Below are 17,148 nucleotides of genomic sequence, written 5' to 3'. Positions count from 1 at the left end.
GCAGTAACCACACATCGCTCTCCTACTTTATGGCATTCCAGAGCTCCTGCGCTGTGTGGCTTCGATGCCCCAATGAAACTAGTTTCAAGACGGCCTGCTGACGTTTGACCACGGCTGTGCTCATGTCGGTCATAGGTAAACGTTCACGGGTCCATGTGGGGGTGGACTGTGACGGATCCTGCAGAGAGGAATCAGAGGAACTGGTGTAAGAGGAGGAGTCGATGCGTACAGACTGGATTCCTGCAATCCTTGGAGTGGGCAGGACACGTCCTGCGCCACTCGCACGATCTGTACCTGGCTCAACAACATTAACCCAATGGGCAGTGAGGGAAACATATCGCCCCTGTCCATGCTGACTGGTCCACGCATCGGTGGTGAGGTGGACCTTGCTACTGACGGCGTTCAGTAGCGCATGTTTTATGTTTGCCTCAACATGCCTGTGCAGGGCAGGGACAGCCTGCCTGCTGAAGTAAAAGCGGCTGGGCACCTTGTACTGTGGGACTGCCAATGCCATCAAGTCACGGAAGCTGTCAGTCTCCACCAGCCTGAACGAGAGCATTTCCAGGGACAACAGTTTGGCAATGCCTGCATTCAGAGCCTGTGCTCGGGGGTGGTTGGCCGAGAATGCCCGCCTTTTCTCCCATGCCTGTACTACCGATGGCTGTAGAGTAGACTGGGAGTGTGAGGATGACTGGGAAGGTGGTGCTGTGGGTGGAATTACACAAGGTCTCTGGGAGGAAGCCAAACCAGCTGTGCGTGAGCTGGAGGAAGAGGCAACACGAGCTGAAGAGGTGGTAGCTGCCGCTGTTGGTTGGCCTACATCTTCAGTGTGTTTCTGTAACTCCACCGCGTGCCTGGTCCGCACATGTTTCCACATATTTGTGGTATTGAGGTTGCTGACATTTTTCCCTCTTTTTACTTTCTGATGACACAGCTTGCATTTGACAAAACAAATGTCATCTGCAACTGTGTCAAAAAAGGACCAGGCACTGCAAGTCTTGGGAGCGCCCTTTTTGGCTTTGGAAAGAGACAGGCTCCTAACGGGTGCCAAAGTGGAGGCTACAGGCTCCGCAGTCTTCCCCCTCCCTCTCCCTCTTTGGCCCGTAAGAGGAAGCTCTTCCTCTGAGCTGCTCCCACCACCTTCCTGTTCCTCACGCCACGATGGGTCAAGGACCTCATCATCTCCACTACCCTCTGCCACCAACTGCTCCTCCTGGGTAGTCTCAGCAGCACAGTACGCACGAGAAAGCGGCACCTGAGTTTCATCATCAGATGCGTACTGCGCTGTGGTCACCGGAGGCACTGGCCCACCTGCCTCTTCAGAGTCAGAGAGAAAAAGGTGTTGGGCATCACTGCACACTGCCTCTTCTTCCATTTCTCCAATGCTGCTTGGCTGGCCCCCTGTTTCCAAGCCAAGAGATTCAGAGAACAGAAGTAGAGACGGCTCCTGTCCTGGGCTCTCTGACTGCCTGGCCAATTTGGCAGGTGGTGAAGAGACAGATGGCTGCTCTCCAGTGCTCTGTGCCTGAGAGGATGTGGCACTAACTGAAGTCGATGCCGAGGCGTTAGCTGCCATCCACCCGACAACGGCTTCAATTTGGTCTTCACGCAGCAGCGGTGCACGGCGCTCTCCGACAAAGCTGCGCATGAAGGACTGTTCCCTGCTGAAACTGAGTGACGACGAGTCACCGGCGCCCGCAGCAGGCACAGAATCACCACGTCCTCTCCCTGCTCCTCTCCCTGCTCCGCGCCCACGCCCACGTGCCTTACTCCCTGCCCTCTTCATCTTGGTTGACAGATAAAGATAAGCAGAAAAGTACTAAGGCCTTAGTGTGCTTATTCCTGTAATGCTCCTCCTAACAGGTGTAAGAAACACTAATGTTGTAAATTGTGGACTAAACTTTATTATTTTTCAAATGTGGCCTACACAAGTGTTAAGTTGTGTTTGGTGAACTTTACTTTTTTTTTGGTGCAGATCGGGCTACAGAGCTAGTTTAAATCACACGGAGACCGTGCAGACAGCCGTAAACGGCGCTGCAAGGCCAAAAAACCCTCCTCTAGGTTATCCTATATAGTGTTTTTCCACTATTTAGCTGGATACAAGTGGAAAGACACTAATAGGAATTTTTTTTTTCAAATTTTAAACTGGCTGCACTATTTGAAAAAAAGGAAATTGTTTTTCAAGGTATGAGGCAGTAACGCACCCTGAGCTGAATCCAACCGGCTATGGCTGCACACAGACTACAGGGCGAGCTGCGCTCACACAGAGACCGTGCAGACAGCCGTAAACGGCGCTGCAAGGCCCCAAAAAAAACCTCTAGGTTATCCTATGTAGTGTTTTTCCACAATTGAGCTGGAGACTGGTGGAAAGACACTAATAGGAATTTTTTTTTTTTCAAATTTTAAACAGGCTGCACTATTTCAAAAAAAGGAAAATTTTTCTCAAGGTATGAGCCAGTAACGAACCCTGAGCTGAATCCAACCGGCTATGGCTGCACACAGACTACAGGGCGAGCTGGGCTCACACGGAGACCGTGCAGACAGCCGTAATTGGCGCTGCAAGGCCAAAAAACCCTCCTCTAGGTTATCCTATATAGTGTTTTTCCACTATTTAGCTGGATACGAGTGGAAAGACACTTATAGGATTTTTTTTTTCAAATTTTAAACAGGCTGCACTATTTGAAAAAAAAGGAAAATTTTTCGCAAGGTATGAGCCAGTAACGAACCCTGAGCTGAATCCAACCGGCTATGGCTGCACACAGACTACAGGGCGAGCTGGGCTCACACGGAGACCGTGCAGACAGCCGTAAACGGCGCTGCAAGGCCAAAAAACCCTCCTCTAGGTTATCCTATATAGTGTTTTTCCACTATTTAGCTGGATACGAGTGGAAAGACACTAATAGGAATTTTTTTTTTCAAATTTTAAACAGGCTGCACTATTTGAAAAAAAGGAAAATTTTTCTCAAGGTATGAGCCAGTAACGAACCCTGAGCTGAATCCAACCGGCTATGGCTGCACACAGACTACAGGGCGAGCTGGGCTCACACGGAGACCGTGCAGACAGCCGTAAACGGCGCTGTAAGGCCCAAAAACCCCCCTCTAGGTTATCCTATGTAGTGTTTTTCCACAATAGAGCTGGAGACTGGTGGAAAAACACTAATAGGAAATTTGAGAAAAAATGTGCAGCAGGCTGCACTAAGAGCAAAAAAGAACAACTGTGTGAGGCAGTGTGAACCCCCCCTGAGCTGAATACAACCGGGTATATGGCTGCACACAGACTACAGAGTGAGCTGCACACACACACACACACAGAGACCTTGCAGAACGCTGTTAAAACAGCGCTGCAAGGCAAGAGCAAGGTGAACAGTGAAGAACACACAGCGTTTTGCTAAATTAGCCTTTGGAAAGGAAAATAAAGCAATTAGCAAGCTCAACTGGCCCTCAGTTAGAACACAGCGTCCTGTCCCTAACTGAAATCACAGCAGAGTGAGCGCAAAATGGCGGCAGCGCTTTTTTATAGTGCAGAGTGACATCATTTCAGCAGCCAATCCAAGCCTTGCCAGTACTTACATGCCCACCATGCTAAACAGGATGTGCCCACACTTTCATTCATTCCTCATTGGCTGCTGCGTTCAATTTGAATTCTGGGAACTTCCGATTCCGGTATCCGATACGCGGGAAGTATCGGAATTCAGTATCGGAATTCCGATACCGCAAATATCGGCCGATACCCGATACTTGCGGTATCGGAATGCTCAACACTAGTAATTACTGAAATTAATTTTACAGTGAAAGATTTCCTAATGCATGGCAGCATTTGCTGGAAAGTCAATCATATCATTACTCTAAAAAGCGTTTTAATTGTGCAATAATCATAAGTGTACTGGGTATATTAGAAGTGTTATTTTAATATGACGATACATGCTGTGCTTCTATCATTAGGAAGGATAGTTTCAATGGCCACTTTTAGTCATTTTCCAGATATTACAATTCATAGTTTCACTAACCGGGGTTTGCATTTCATTTACTTCTAACAAATATACAGACATGTTTGTGTAATGTAATACAGCATTGAAATGTCAGCTTTAATTAGGATTTCTTGGCTTGCATGTATAATCCCTGTCCCACTGAAGCGATCCTAATAAGGTAACTTCCTGCCGAATGAAGCATGATGAATTGTTTTCATAACTGAATAATGAAGTAATGACTATGAACTATGATCATGCATCAATGACTGGGTGGATCTGTGCTAGAACATTTTACTTTACTGGAAATTCAGCAGCGTGATGGACAGCTGGGACATGGGACCGCAGATGCTTTCATGTGTGCTGTCATGATCCGTTCCAGGGTTTATAAGTGTCTGCTCTTTTTTCTGGACGGATCATGTCAAGGGTTAACTTTGCTCTGCCTCATTCTGGGTTCAGGTTTGCTATTTAGCTCCCATGAATCTTGCTGGCAGCGACAGCTATAGCTCTGTCTTTGGCGTGTGAACCTGACTCTGGAAGCCCTTGGTTTGTCCTACTGTGAACCCTGACTTGTCCTGTGTCTGTTATCTCCCCCTGCCTGCCCTTCCCCAGTGTCTCTTTGTTTGTCTGTATATCTGCTTGACTCCCTGGTTCTGATCTCTTGGCTGGCTTTTTGACTCTGTTTCAGTTTGTCCCTATTGTACCGTATTTTGCCCGTCCTGGTTTACTGATCCCTTGCTATGTCCTGACTATCCATTCTGTTTAAATCCTTTTATACTGTTGTGCTCTGACTTGGCTTTCCTGACCTCGCTCTCGCCACTAGGTGGCGTCTGTTCAGTTGCTCTGTGTGTGCAGTCTGGCTTCCCTACCAAGCTCCCCCTGGTGGAGGTTACGCTGTACTGCACTGCAGCTGCACTACAGGCATCTCAATTGTCACCCGAAATATACTATACGTTGTAGATTGCACACCAATGCAGATTAATGAAGGGAAATGCCATAAATCGTTTACTTTGGGGATATTTTCCATCATTCTCACTTTCTGGATTGGTTCGTATTGGTTTTCCTACATATCTGACTTTGGTTGGGATCGATCACCCATTTTTCAGTCCTCTGAAATTTTTAGTGTAAAGATAGCTTAAGTTTAGTCTTGTTGACTAGTATTAGTCCTTTGAAACTTCAAGAAAATACCAAAAGAAAATAAGCTGAGTTTATTTTATTATGCTTGTTTATAGTTGCCAGCACTTTACAGATATTGACAATATCGCTGTTCATATTGGTACACACAATCTACATTCCCTATCATTATGTGTTTGGAGTATGGGAGGAAACCGGAGAACCCGGAGGAAATCCACTCAAACACAGGGAGAACAGACAAACTCCTTGTAGCAAAACAGCATTTCTGAACCTAAACATTCGAATTCCATATACAGTACATTTATAAATGTATATTCTATATTTTCTCCTTTGAATAATGATTTGGTACTTGCAGTTTTGACACTCGTCCATCTTTTGATAACATATTTGTGTAGTCTTGACAGTTCACCCTCTGAGTACCTTTGGTTCTGCTCCAGCCAGTGTTCGATGTTATATTATTATTATTGTTTGTTATTATAGCGCCATTTATTCCATGGCGCTTTACATGTGAAAAGCAGTATACATAATAAAAATAAGTACAATAATCTTAAAACAAGTCACCGACTGGTACAGGAGGAGAGAGGACCCTGCTCACGAGGGCTCACATGCTACAAGATCTAGGACCTTCTGGATTTGACCCTAGCAGTCCATACTACACCTATATGGAAGTAAGTTTTAGGCATTATCCCAGATAGAGTGGAGTATCGACTGTAAAATTCAAGTGGCACCTTCATATCCACTGTGCACAGACCATAACTGTGATTTACAATTGTTGTAGTTTGCTTTAAAGGGGTTCTTTAGTGAAAACAAGTTATCACATATCTACAGAATAGGTGCAGACGTATTGATCGGTGGGGATCCGACCTCTGAGACCTTCACTGATGGGAAGAACTTTTATCGCCATTTCAAAATGGAATGGAAGGTCGGATATCTGACCACTGCACCCCATTCATCCTCTGTGGGGCTGCCAGAAGAAGCCAACTGCAGCGCTCAACAGCCTTACAAGAAAGACATGGAGCAGTGGTCAAACATATCGCTCTGGTCTATGGCAATGTTCACATGTCCAGTAGTGATCAATACAATGGATCCAGCAGCAATCTGGTGGCAAAACAATTGTGCAGAAACAACTTTTTAGTCTGTTCAGCCATCTGTTTTTCATTCATTTGTAAAGGATATTTTTTTTTGTTTACTAGATCCAGCAATTGGTACATTTTTGCTTACTGGATCCAGTAATCAACTGGAATCCAGGTTTGCATTTTACACACATTGTACCATGAGTATAGCTTACCTTGAAAGAGCAACATCTGGGCACTGTGAGGTGGAAACCCTATGTAAGTAATAGTGGCTGGTATAGTACGGAGTAGAATCGCAAAATGTAAATTGGTTGAAAAGAACTTCAATTCTATTCGACTCATGTTATAAGTGTGGCATCAGCCCAGCCATTTCACAGATACTGATTTAGCAATCATAGTATAAAACTTCTAAAACTATACAGGGAGAGAATAAGGGTGTAAATAAAGTCTACATTTCATATCTGGCCTGACGACTTTGATCTGCTTGTAGCCTGAGTCACATCAAGGATGTGGAAGCTGAGGTGATGTAGTTCTCACCCCATATATATGATTACTCTTTTCATGAGTAGATATTAATAATTAATATGGTGGTGTTGGTTGAAGTTACATGAGAAGATCTTAGGCCTTTTATGCATTATTTATCACTAGCAGAAATGGATGAAGACAAAGTGCATAGAAAGGTACACCGACACACAGTGTTTAGCCTTTAGACAAAATAAAGGAATAGCGCAAGATGCTACAGCCACCTATGGATGAATTGCAAAGAAAGTTAAGCCAAAGGTATGAAGACAGACCTCGGAAGGTGAGGTTTAAGATCTCCTCAGCATATAGCGGCCGGGTGCTGAAACAGGTATTTGAGGACGGGCAAGAACTGGAGTCCCCGGATGAAGAGTATCCGCACAGTTTCTTACATGATAGTTTCGAATCCTCTGAACATTATTACAACCGAGGAGAAACACATTCAAAATTCTACCCGACAGCCCGTCTGACGGCTCAGAGAATAAGTGTTTTCAGAGATGGCACCTCTTACAGATTAGCTGGAGACCCCATGTTTTCTGGATGCCATGGAGTGGGCAAGAGTGTAAGTGCTTTAGCTGTGGTTTTGGTTCTATACATTGGTGGCTTTCTTTAAATTCTTGAAACATATTTGCTGTTTCCCCACAGTGGTTTCGACAGATTTTGATGGGATTTTTCAAAAAAATCTGATATGAATGTACTTCAATGTGTTAATACAGCTTTATGCATAAGACGGGGTTACACATATTTGAGAACAATATTAGGGTACAGTGATTTGACATTCATGTAAAGTGTTGTTCCCTTCTTATCTAATGTGCCTAGTGTGGGCGGCAGAACAAGAGCAAATTATGATTATTTCTAACCTCGTAGATAAGGCACACCTGAGCCGTCTTTTGTCATAGGCAAAGAGGCAACCAGAAACCCAAACATGCACACTTGGCCAATCTGACCAAAAGCTTGAAGGTGTTGTCCCACAAACAAAGTAGATTTTAATGAATAGACCTTGGAATAATATGTCTTTTCCCCTGGGCAGGAGCTATGGTATGTGCTGACCATAAACTGGAGCAGCTCTGCAGGGTCAGACACAGCCATTACACAGTACACAGCAGGGGCACATTTATAAGATTATTTCAGAACAGGAACATTATATTTTAACAAATCAAATTGTGAAACGTATTATTATTCAATGATCTATTGATTAAAATGTCCTTTTTTTCGTGGGACAACCTCTTTAATTGTACTACCAACAGCTTGCAAAGTGCGACTTTAGCGTGCTCCTCTGTATTATAATGCATTGTAATTATCACCATTTTTTATTAACCTATGGAGGAAAGGATAATTAATTCACCTATGTGATATCACTTTACAACTGCACAGTGTGTTGACTGCTGTGCATATTTTGTGTTAATAAATATTCTCGCAATAAAACCATGTGTGCTGTAAACTGCAGTTTTTAACTGCTTTTTGCAGTGGTTTTTCAGATGTTGCTAACCCACTACTGGTATGTCTATGTTTCTTAGGCAAGAGACTGGCATCGCAATACAGGGTTATCATAGTAAAAATCTTAATTTTGTGGTCATCCTGAAGAGTCAGTTCACATATTACACATGGGGCTAAAGCTGCAAATAAGACAATGGCAAATGGCAAAAATGTTATGGATGTGCACAGTAATAGGAATGATGCTGAAATTTTCTTTATGCTTTACCGTGAATGTTTTCCAGACATCTGATATAATAGACTTTGGCAAGATCATAATTTACACCAGTAATTTAAAGATTATAAGAACTCCAGTTATCCACACAGAAGTGACAGAAGATACAAAATGGTCGCCGAGAGAAGGACAGCAAGCGGGTCAGAGAGATTTATGTCATACAGCTATTAAGACCTGTGAGAACAGTATGGTACACCAGCCCACCCAGGTAAGAAATAGGAAAGAGGCAAACCGCTAACACCAACTTTACACTAAAACTGCTGTCTTACCTGTTTACCTCTATATGGCTTAGATTTAGAAAAGAAATGTAAATTTAAAGGGACCCTGCCATCAAGTTTTTTCCAGGGCTGTGGAGTTGGAGTCGGAGTCCATTTTGGTGGAGTTAGAGTCGGTGTAAAACGGACCGACTCCGACTATATATAATAAATTGGTACAGTAGTTCAGTGCAGGATGTGCTGTACATGTTTTCATAATAATTTGGGCAAGCTGTGAAATGTCCTATAAATGTCTGTTCTGTTCCTGATCTAAGGATCTCGGCTTTTAGTTATGATGAGTCTTTGCTGCACTTTTATGTACATGCTCAATAGTGAGGCAGTGCTGTGGGGTCGGAGTCAGAAAAATTGTGGAGTCAGAGTTGGAGTCGTTGGTTTGGCTTACTGACTCCACAGCACTGGTTTTTCCCATGTAAAATGTCCTCCTGCGCAGGCGCATCTCTCTTTGCTCTGTCAAGGGTAAAGCAAAGTACTGTTCTGCCATGCGCCAGAGCTCTTTGCCTTTTCCCCGCACATGTGCATTACAGCCCTTTGCTCTGCCCTCAGCAGGGCAGAGAGAAGTACGCCTGCGCAGAAGCGCGAAGGGGAACACTGCATGGATGACGTAGGACATGTCTTCCACACGAAGCAAAGAGGACGGCGATCACAAAAAGAGAGAAGGAACCAGACGAATGCCTGCGACGCCCATCGGACCAGATTGTGCCGTAGGCGAGTACAATAAAAGCTCTTTTTGTGCTATGTAGAGCGCATTGTGGACATGTATACAGCATTCTAGAATGATGCATATGAGGGCGTGCAGGTGCTGGCCTAGTTTAACTTCATGTTTTATTTAAAGTTCACTTTTATTTGATATGCAAACAATGGAGCCTTGGTGCACCATCACACCCTTCTATTTGGCATAATAAAGCCTGTACCTTACAGTGATTGATATGTCTATGAAGCTGACGGTGAATGCTGTGCCATGTCATTTCGAGAGTCTGCACTTGAGCACTGACACTGGATAACGAGCAAAATGATATTTAACGTTTTTGGCTTTACAGAAGAAGCAGGTGCCCTCTGCTCTCCCTCCATGGACACCACAGCAATACATATAGCATTAAGGCAGTACGGCAACACATTATACAATTGATCACAAGTTCAAATTTTTAAAAATATTTTTACTAAAGTTAATGTGAAAGCTATGTGTACCCCAAAAGGAATCCATTAAAAAAGACTTTATGCGTAAAACTACCTGAGGATGGTGAGGATCCCACTGCTGAGACCCCACTGCTCCATACAATGGGTATCTGAGATATGGTGGTATGCCGCGGTGGCCATGCATGTGTGCCGTTGCTCCATTAACTATGGGACTGATGGAAATAGTACAGATCCATTCAGATGGAGCACTCACTTCAATTCAGAGCTTCAATCTTCAGATCAATGGGGCTCGTAGTGTCGGACCCACACGAAATAGAAAGTTATCGCCAAACTTTCAGTGTAGGGAAACTCCAAAACCAAGAGGTTAGGCAGGAACAAATATTTATGGGGTAAGCAAGTTAGTCCTCTCTGTGCTGTTCAGGAGCAGTGTCCTACAGGATCTGATTTCTCCCAGATGAAGGGGAGATTGCTGTTGTATCATAGTGTGCAAGGATTCAAGGTGTAATGGCTGGTCCAAAGTTTGACTTTGTAAGAACTGACATAATGCTGACAGTGATGGAGAGCTAACCGTGAGCGTACGGAGAGGTGTATGTGACATATACAAGCTAACCTAGAAATAGAAGACTTTCCATGTGTGCTTTTCAATCTTTGTCATGAGGGCAAAATAAAATATTTCCCCAAACTACCTCCACTATGCTCTCGAGGTGCACTGCAAAGGAATTCTTTAATTTGCACTAGTTGAAAAAAATGAATGACAAAAAAGGAATACCCTCGGCCTTTGGGATCGTGCAGATGACTGTATCTTCGTTCCAATTGCTATCCGAAAAAACATGAGATCACACTCGGACCAATGTTATTCTATGGAGCTGCGCACATGTCCGATTTTTTTACTCAGTGAATGTCCGAGGGAAAAAAAATAATCACAGCATACTCAATTTATAGCCAATATTCAGATCACTCTCTGATACGCAAGTATGAGTCTTTGGAAAAATTTGGACTGCACTTGGATGACATCTGAGTGGAGTCCGATTTTCACGGACTGATAGAATAGAGGAGATAGAGACTTTTATTTCCATCTTCTCATCTGAGAAAATCAGATCACATTGTGCTCAAACTCTGATCAGAATGTGATTAGTATAATTGGCCTGATTCTCTCAAATTGGGCTCATACCCATTTGTGAGAAAAAAAAAATGTCCGTAATCTGGACAGAAATAACGGATGAATGCTATGCAAGAGAATGCCAAGAGTGTGCAAAGCAGTCATCAAAGCAAACGGTGGCTACTTTGAAGAACCTAGAATATAAGACATAATTTCAGTTGTTTCACACTTTTTTGTTAAGTATATAATTCCACATGTGTTAATTCATAGTTTTGATGCCTTCAGTGTGAATGTACAATTTTCATAGTCATGAAAATACAGAAAAATCTTTAAATGAGGTGCGTCCAAACTTTTGGTCTGTACTGTGTATATATATATATATATATATATATATATATATATATATATACATACTTTTCTACCTTTTTCCACATATCATGCTTCAAACATAAGCATACCAAATCTAATTTTTTGGTGAAGAATTAATCAACAAGTGGAACACAATTGTGAAGTTGAACGAAGTTTATTGGTTATTTAAAATTTTTGTGAAAATTCAAAAGAAAGTGGGGCGTGCAATATTATTCGGCCCCTTTACTTTCAGTGCAGCAAACTCACTCCAGAAGTTCATTGTGGATCTCTGAATGATCCAATGTTGTCCTAAATGCCTAATGATGATAAATAGAATCCACCTGTGTGTAATCAAGTCTCCGTATAAATGCACCTGCTCTGTGATAGTCTCAAGGTTCTGTTTGAAGCACAGAGAGCATCATGAAGACCAAGGAACACAACAGGCAGGTCCGTGATACTGTTGTGGAGAAGTTTAAAGTCGGATTTGGATACAAAATTATTTACAAAACTTTAAACATCCCAAGGAGCACTGTGCAAGCGATCATATTGAAATGGAAGGAGTATCATACCACTGCAAATCTACCAAGACCTGGCCGTCCATCTAAACTTTCATCTCAAACAAGGAGAAGACTGATCAGAGATGCAGCCAAGTGGCCCATGATCACTCTGGATGAACTGCAGAGATCTACAGCTGAGGTAGGACAGTCTGTCCATAGGACAACAATCAGTCGTACACTGCACAAATCTGGCCTTTATGGAAAAGTGGCAAGAAGTTAGCCATTTCTCAAAGATATCCATAAAAAGTGTCATTTAAAGTTTGCAACAAGCCACCTGGGAGGCACACCAAACATGTGGAAGAAGGTGCTCTGGTCAGATGAAACCAAAATCGAAATTTTTGGCAACAATGCCAAACGGTATGTTTGGCGTAAAGGCAACACAGCTCATCACCCTGAACACACCATTCCCACTGTCAAACATGGTGGTGACAGCATCATGGTTTGGGCCTGCTTTTCTTCAGCAGGGACAGGGAAGATGGTTAAAATTGATGGGAAGATGGATGAAGCCAAATACAGGACCATTCTTGAAGAAAACCTGTTGGAGTCTGCAAAAGACCTGAGACTGGGACGGAGATTTGTCTTCCAACAAGACAATGATCCCAAACATAAAGCAAAATCTACAATGGAATGGTTCACAAATAAACATATACAGGTGTTAGAATGGCCAAGTCAAAGTCCAGACCTTAATCCAATCGAGAATCTGTGGAAAGAGATGAAAACTGCTGTTCACAAACGATCTCCATCAAACCTCACTGAGCTCGAGCTGTTTGCCAAGGAAGAATGGGCATGAATTTCAGTCTCTTGATGTACAAAACTGATAGAGACATACCCCAAGTGACTTGCAGCTGTAATCGCAGCAAAAGGTGGTGAAACAAAGTATTAAGTTAAAGGGGCCGAATAATATTGCATGCCACTTTTCAGTTTTTGAATTTCCACAAAAATTTAAAATAACCAATACACTTCGTTCAACTTCACAATTGTGTTGATTGTTCACCAAACAATCACCACTTGTTGTTGATTCTTCACCAAAAATTTACATTTGGTATCTTTATGTTCGAAGCATATGTGGGAAAAGGTTGAAAAGTTCCAGGGGGCCAAATACTTTCGCAAGGCATTGTATATACAGTGGGGCAAAAAAGTATTTAGTCAGTCAGCATTAGTGCAAGTTCCACCACTTAAAAAGATGAGAGGCGTCTGTAATTTACATCATAGGTAAACCTCAACTATGGGAGACAAACTGAGAAAAAAAAATCCAGAAAATCACATTGTCTGTTTTTTTAACATTTTATTTGCATATTATGGTGGAAAATAAGTATTTGGTCAGAAACAAAATTTCATCTCAATACTTTGTAATATATCCTTTGTTGGCAATGACAGAGGTCAAACGTTTTCTGTAAGTCTTCACAAGGTTGCCACACACTGTTGTTGGTATGTTGGCCCATTCCTCCATGCAGATCTCCTCTAGAGCAGTGATGTTTTTGGCTTTTCGCTTGGCAACACGGACTTTCAACTCCCTCCAAAGGTTTTCTATAGGGTTGAGATCTGGAGACTGGCTAGGCCACTCCAGGACCTTGAAATGCTTCTTACGAAGCCACTCCTTCGTTGCCCTGGCGGTGTGCTTTGGATCATTGTCATGTTGAAAGACCCAGCCACGTTTCATCTTCAATGCCCTTGCTGATGGAAGGAGGTTTGCACTCAAAATCTCACGATACATGGCCCCATTCATTCTTTCATGTACCCGGATCAGTCGTCCTGGCCCCTTTGCAGAGAAACAGCCCCAAAGCATGATGTTTCCACCACCATGCTTTACAGTAGGTATGGTGTTTGATGGATGCAACTCAGTATTCTTTTTCCTCCAAACACGACAAGTTGTGTTTCTTCCAAACAGTTCCAGTTTGGTTTCATCAGACCATAGGACATTCTCCCAAAACTCCTCTGGATCATCCAAATGCTCTCTAGCAAACTTCAGACGGGCCCGGACATGTACTGGCTTAAGCAGTGGGACACGTCTGGCACTGATCTGAGTCCATGGTGGCGTAGTGTGTTACTTATGGTAGGCCTTGTTACATTGGTCCCAGCTCTCTGCAGTTCATTCACTAGGTCCCCCCGCGTGGTTCTGGGATTTTTGCTCACCGTTCTTGTGATCATTCTGACCCCACGGGGTGGGATTTTGCGTGGAGCCCCAGATCGAGGGAGATTATCAGTGGTCTTGTATGTCTTCCATTTTCTAATTATTGCTCCCACTGTTGATTTCTTCACTCCAAGCTGGTTGGCTATTGCAGATTCAGTCTTCCCAGCCTGGTGCAGGGCTACAATTTTGTTTCTGGTGTCCTCTGACAGCTCTTTGGTCTTCACCATAGTGGAGTTTGGAGTCAGACTGTTTGAGGGTGTGCACAGGTGTCTTTTTATACTGAAAACAAGTTTAAACAGGTGCCATTACTACAGGTAATGAGTGGAGGAAAGAGGAGACTCTTAAAGAAGAAGTTACAGGTCTGTGAGAGCCAGAAATCTTGATTGTTTGTTTCTGACCAAATACTTATTTTCCACCATAATATGCAAATAAAATGTTAAAAAAACAGACAATGTGATTTTCTGGATTTTTTTTTCTCAGTTTGTCTCCCATAGTTGAGGTCTACCTATGATGTAAATTACAGACGCCTCTCATCTTTTTAAGTGGTGGAACTTGCGCTATTGCTGACTGACTAAATACTTTTTTGCCCCACTGTATATATATATATATATATATATATATATATACATATGTCTTAATATTTCATAGAGAGTTAGGTAGCAGAAAAGCCGGTAATTCGATTGATGGCTTCTACATAATCATTACAGAAGCCGACAGGATATGAAACATGGTTTACATACAGTAAACCATTGCATATCCATCAGATTTTTATGTCCCTCACTAATAATGTTAGTAGTGTGTGTGTATAAAATTTTGGAGTTGTAGGTGTTGGATTAATTCACGGAAAAAACTGGCTTGGGCTCCCGCACAATTTTCTCCACCAGAGAGGGAAAGCCAGTGACTGAGGGCAGATATTACCATAATAGTCTACAAGTCTAGAGAGGGACCATGGTTATTGTCCCCCCCGGCTAAAAACATCTGCCCCTAGCCACCCCAGAAAAGGCGCATCTGTTAGATGCGCCTATTCCGGCACTTAGCCTATCTCTTCCCACTCCCCTGTAGCATTGGCATATGGGGTAATAAGGGGTTAATGTCACCTTGCTATTGTAAGGTGACATTAAGCCTGGTGGTTAATAATGGAGAGGTGTCAATAAGACACCTAACCATTATTAATTCAATAGTATGAAAAGGTTAAAAAATACACATACACATTAAGAATAAAGTATTTTAATGAAATAATTAAACACACAGGTTTAATATCTTTATTGCAAGCGCAATCCAAGCGAAGCCCTCGTTCTCCTGTAAAAAAATACCAAAATAAAAAAGCAACAATATCCCATACCTGTGTGCCGTACAGCCAAGTCCCATGCTGCAATCCATCTCAAGGGGTTAAATAGTGGAGAACACCTGGAGAACACACCAGTGATTTAGTGGTCCCGAGACCATGTTCTTTTTCACAGTACAACACCAGTAAAGAGGTTTAATGAAACAATGGTAATACTTGCATCCTGCCGTCCTTTCAATGTGTAGGGAGCTGATGGAAACAGCTAAGCACAGTGCTCCTCTGTTTCGAGTAGACCCAGGGACAGTGAGTAGACCACTGGCAGGGCACATTTTTGATCAATGCTACATTCAAAGTTCTCTTTCCTACAATTGTGGAGCAAGGAGAAACTGTGGGCCTAAGACCTCCTTTCTAGTAATTGGTACAGCTACCATCCTGTAGATCAGGTCATCTCAAACTTTTTCCTTTTTTAACTGGGACTACATCAGACAGACCAAGGAAATGCCTGGCCAGTGATGGTGTCAGGCTTCATCTTTTGCAGTTAAGTACATACTGAAATGAAATATATCTCCCAATTTTTCTTTTTTGGCTACAGATTCTAGCGTAACATTACAATAACTATAATGTTGGTAGGACGATGGGATATTGTCACTCACATTGTACCTTAACTACATTTCAGGATGAAGAGGAGGCCCACGAATGCTCCCAGTGCAAGGGCTCAGGATGTGCACCTTGTTCTTTATGTCATGGGAGCAAGTTTTCAATGTTAGCCAACCGTTTTAAAGAGTCTTACCGTGCTCTCCGCTGTCCGGCATGTGATGAGAACGGTTTACAGGCTTGTCAGATGTGCACTGATGAGACAGAAGATTTTGGACGACCATCATCTCCTCGATCATAAAAAGCTGGAAAGTGGTCATAGAAGGGTAGAAAGCATTGGCTATACAAATAAAAATCTTTCTTTAACAGGTGGCGTACAAATATTCACTGTCTTCGTCTAATTGTACAGAAATGCAGGAAACGCTCAGCCAACTGTTTAGAGAACCAAAATAAATTACAAGGAGTCTGTTACTCCCAAAGATCAAATTATAATATTTATACATTTCTGTACGGGCCACTATGAATCTAATACCTGCAGTATGGAATTCCCATCTTTAATTGGAAAGAAAAATTTACTGCATCCTTAGTGTAGACAAGGGCTCAGTGCACTCCCTCAATCAACATGCCACGCACCCCCCCTAAGGCTTCCTTCACATGTCCGTATACACTGTGCTCCAAATTATTATGCAGATGACATTTTTCTCGGATTTTCCTAAATGGTCGGTGCAAATGACAGTCAGTCTAATAAAAGTCATCACCCGTTCGATTATACATCGAATTTTATTGAAGAAACCTCCCAATGATAACAGTATAATCTCCAAAATAAATAAAAACTCAAAATGCACTGTTCCAAATTATTAGGCACAGTAGAATTTCTATACATTTGATGCTTTCCTGAAACGGAAAGTACTTGCAAGCAGCATAATACAAAGAATAGCAGGTTTACCCAGAATCCTTTGCAGTAGGCGGAGCTATGCAAATCATCTCTTTCCACCCCTGTCTAATCCACAGCGCTTGGAACCGCCAAGCGTGCAATGCTGCGGATTAGTTTCTAAATTTACACAGCCAACCAATTCCTACCTGTGGACACGTGTTTCGGGCTTTAGGCCCTCATCAGCACAGGGCTGGAATTGGTTGGCTGTATGGAGTGGGGCTCGGTGGGCAAGCGATACATACATGCTAGCCACCTTAGGGAGAGACCCAAGTTGGGCTAAATGTAGCGGGACGAAAGAGACCGAAAAGCCCTCTACTCAAAGGAAATACATAGTGGATGCTTTCCTGAAACGGAAAGTACTTGCAAGCAGCATAATACAAAGAATAGCAGGT

The 17,148-nt window shown here is 42.8% G+C and overlaps 1 protein-coding gene across 1 annotated transcript; it reads left to right on the top strand.

Annotated features, from left to right (window-relative positions):
- The first annotated feature begins 6,888 nt into the window (after positions 1 to 6,888).
- On the top strand, positions 6,889 to 16,188 carry GRXCR2 (glutaredoxin and cysteine rich domain containing 2). Its single transcript, XM_069761989.1, has 3 exons — positions 6,889 to 7,253; positions 8,410 to 8,607; positions 15,905 to 16,188. The coding sequence occupies exons 1-3, from the start codon at positions 6,906 to 6,908 to the stop codon at positions 16,121 to 16,123; spliced, it is 765 nt and encodes a 254-aa protein (XP_069618090.1). The 5' UTR covers positions 6,889 to 6,905; the 3' UTR covers positions 16,124 to 16,188.
- The last annotated feature ends 960 nt before the right edge of the window (positions 16,189 to 17,148 follow it).

This window comes from Ranitomeya imitator, chromosome 4, assembly GCF_032444005.1.
Source record: "Ranitomeya imitator isolate aRanImi1 chromosome 4, aRanImi1.pri, whole genome shotgun sequence".
Lineage (NCBI taxonomy): Eukaryota > Metazoa > Chordata > Amphibia > Anura > Dendrobatidae > Ranitomeya > Ranitomeya imitator.
This window is presented reverse-complemented; position numbering and strand designations above follow the sequence as displayed.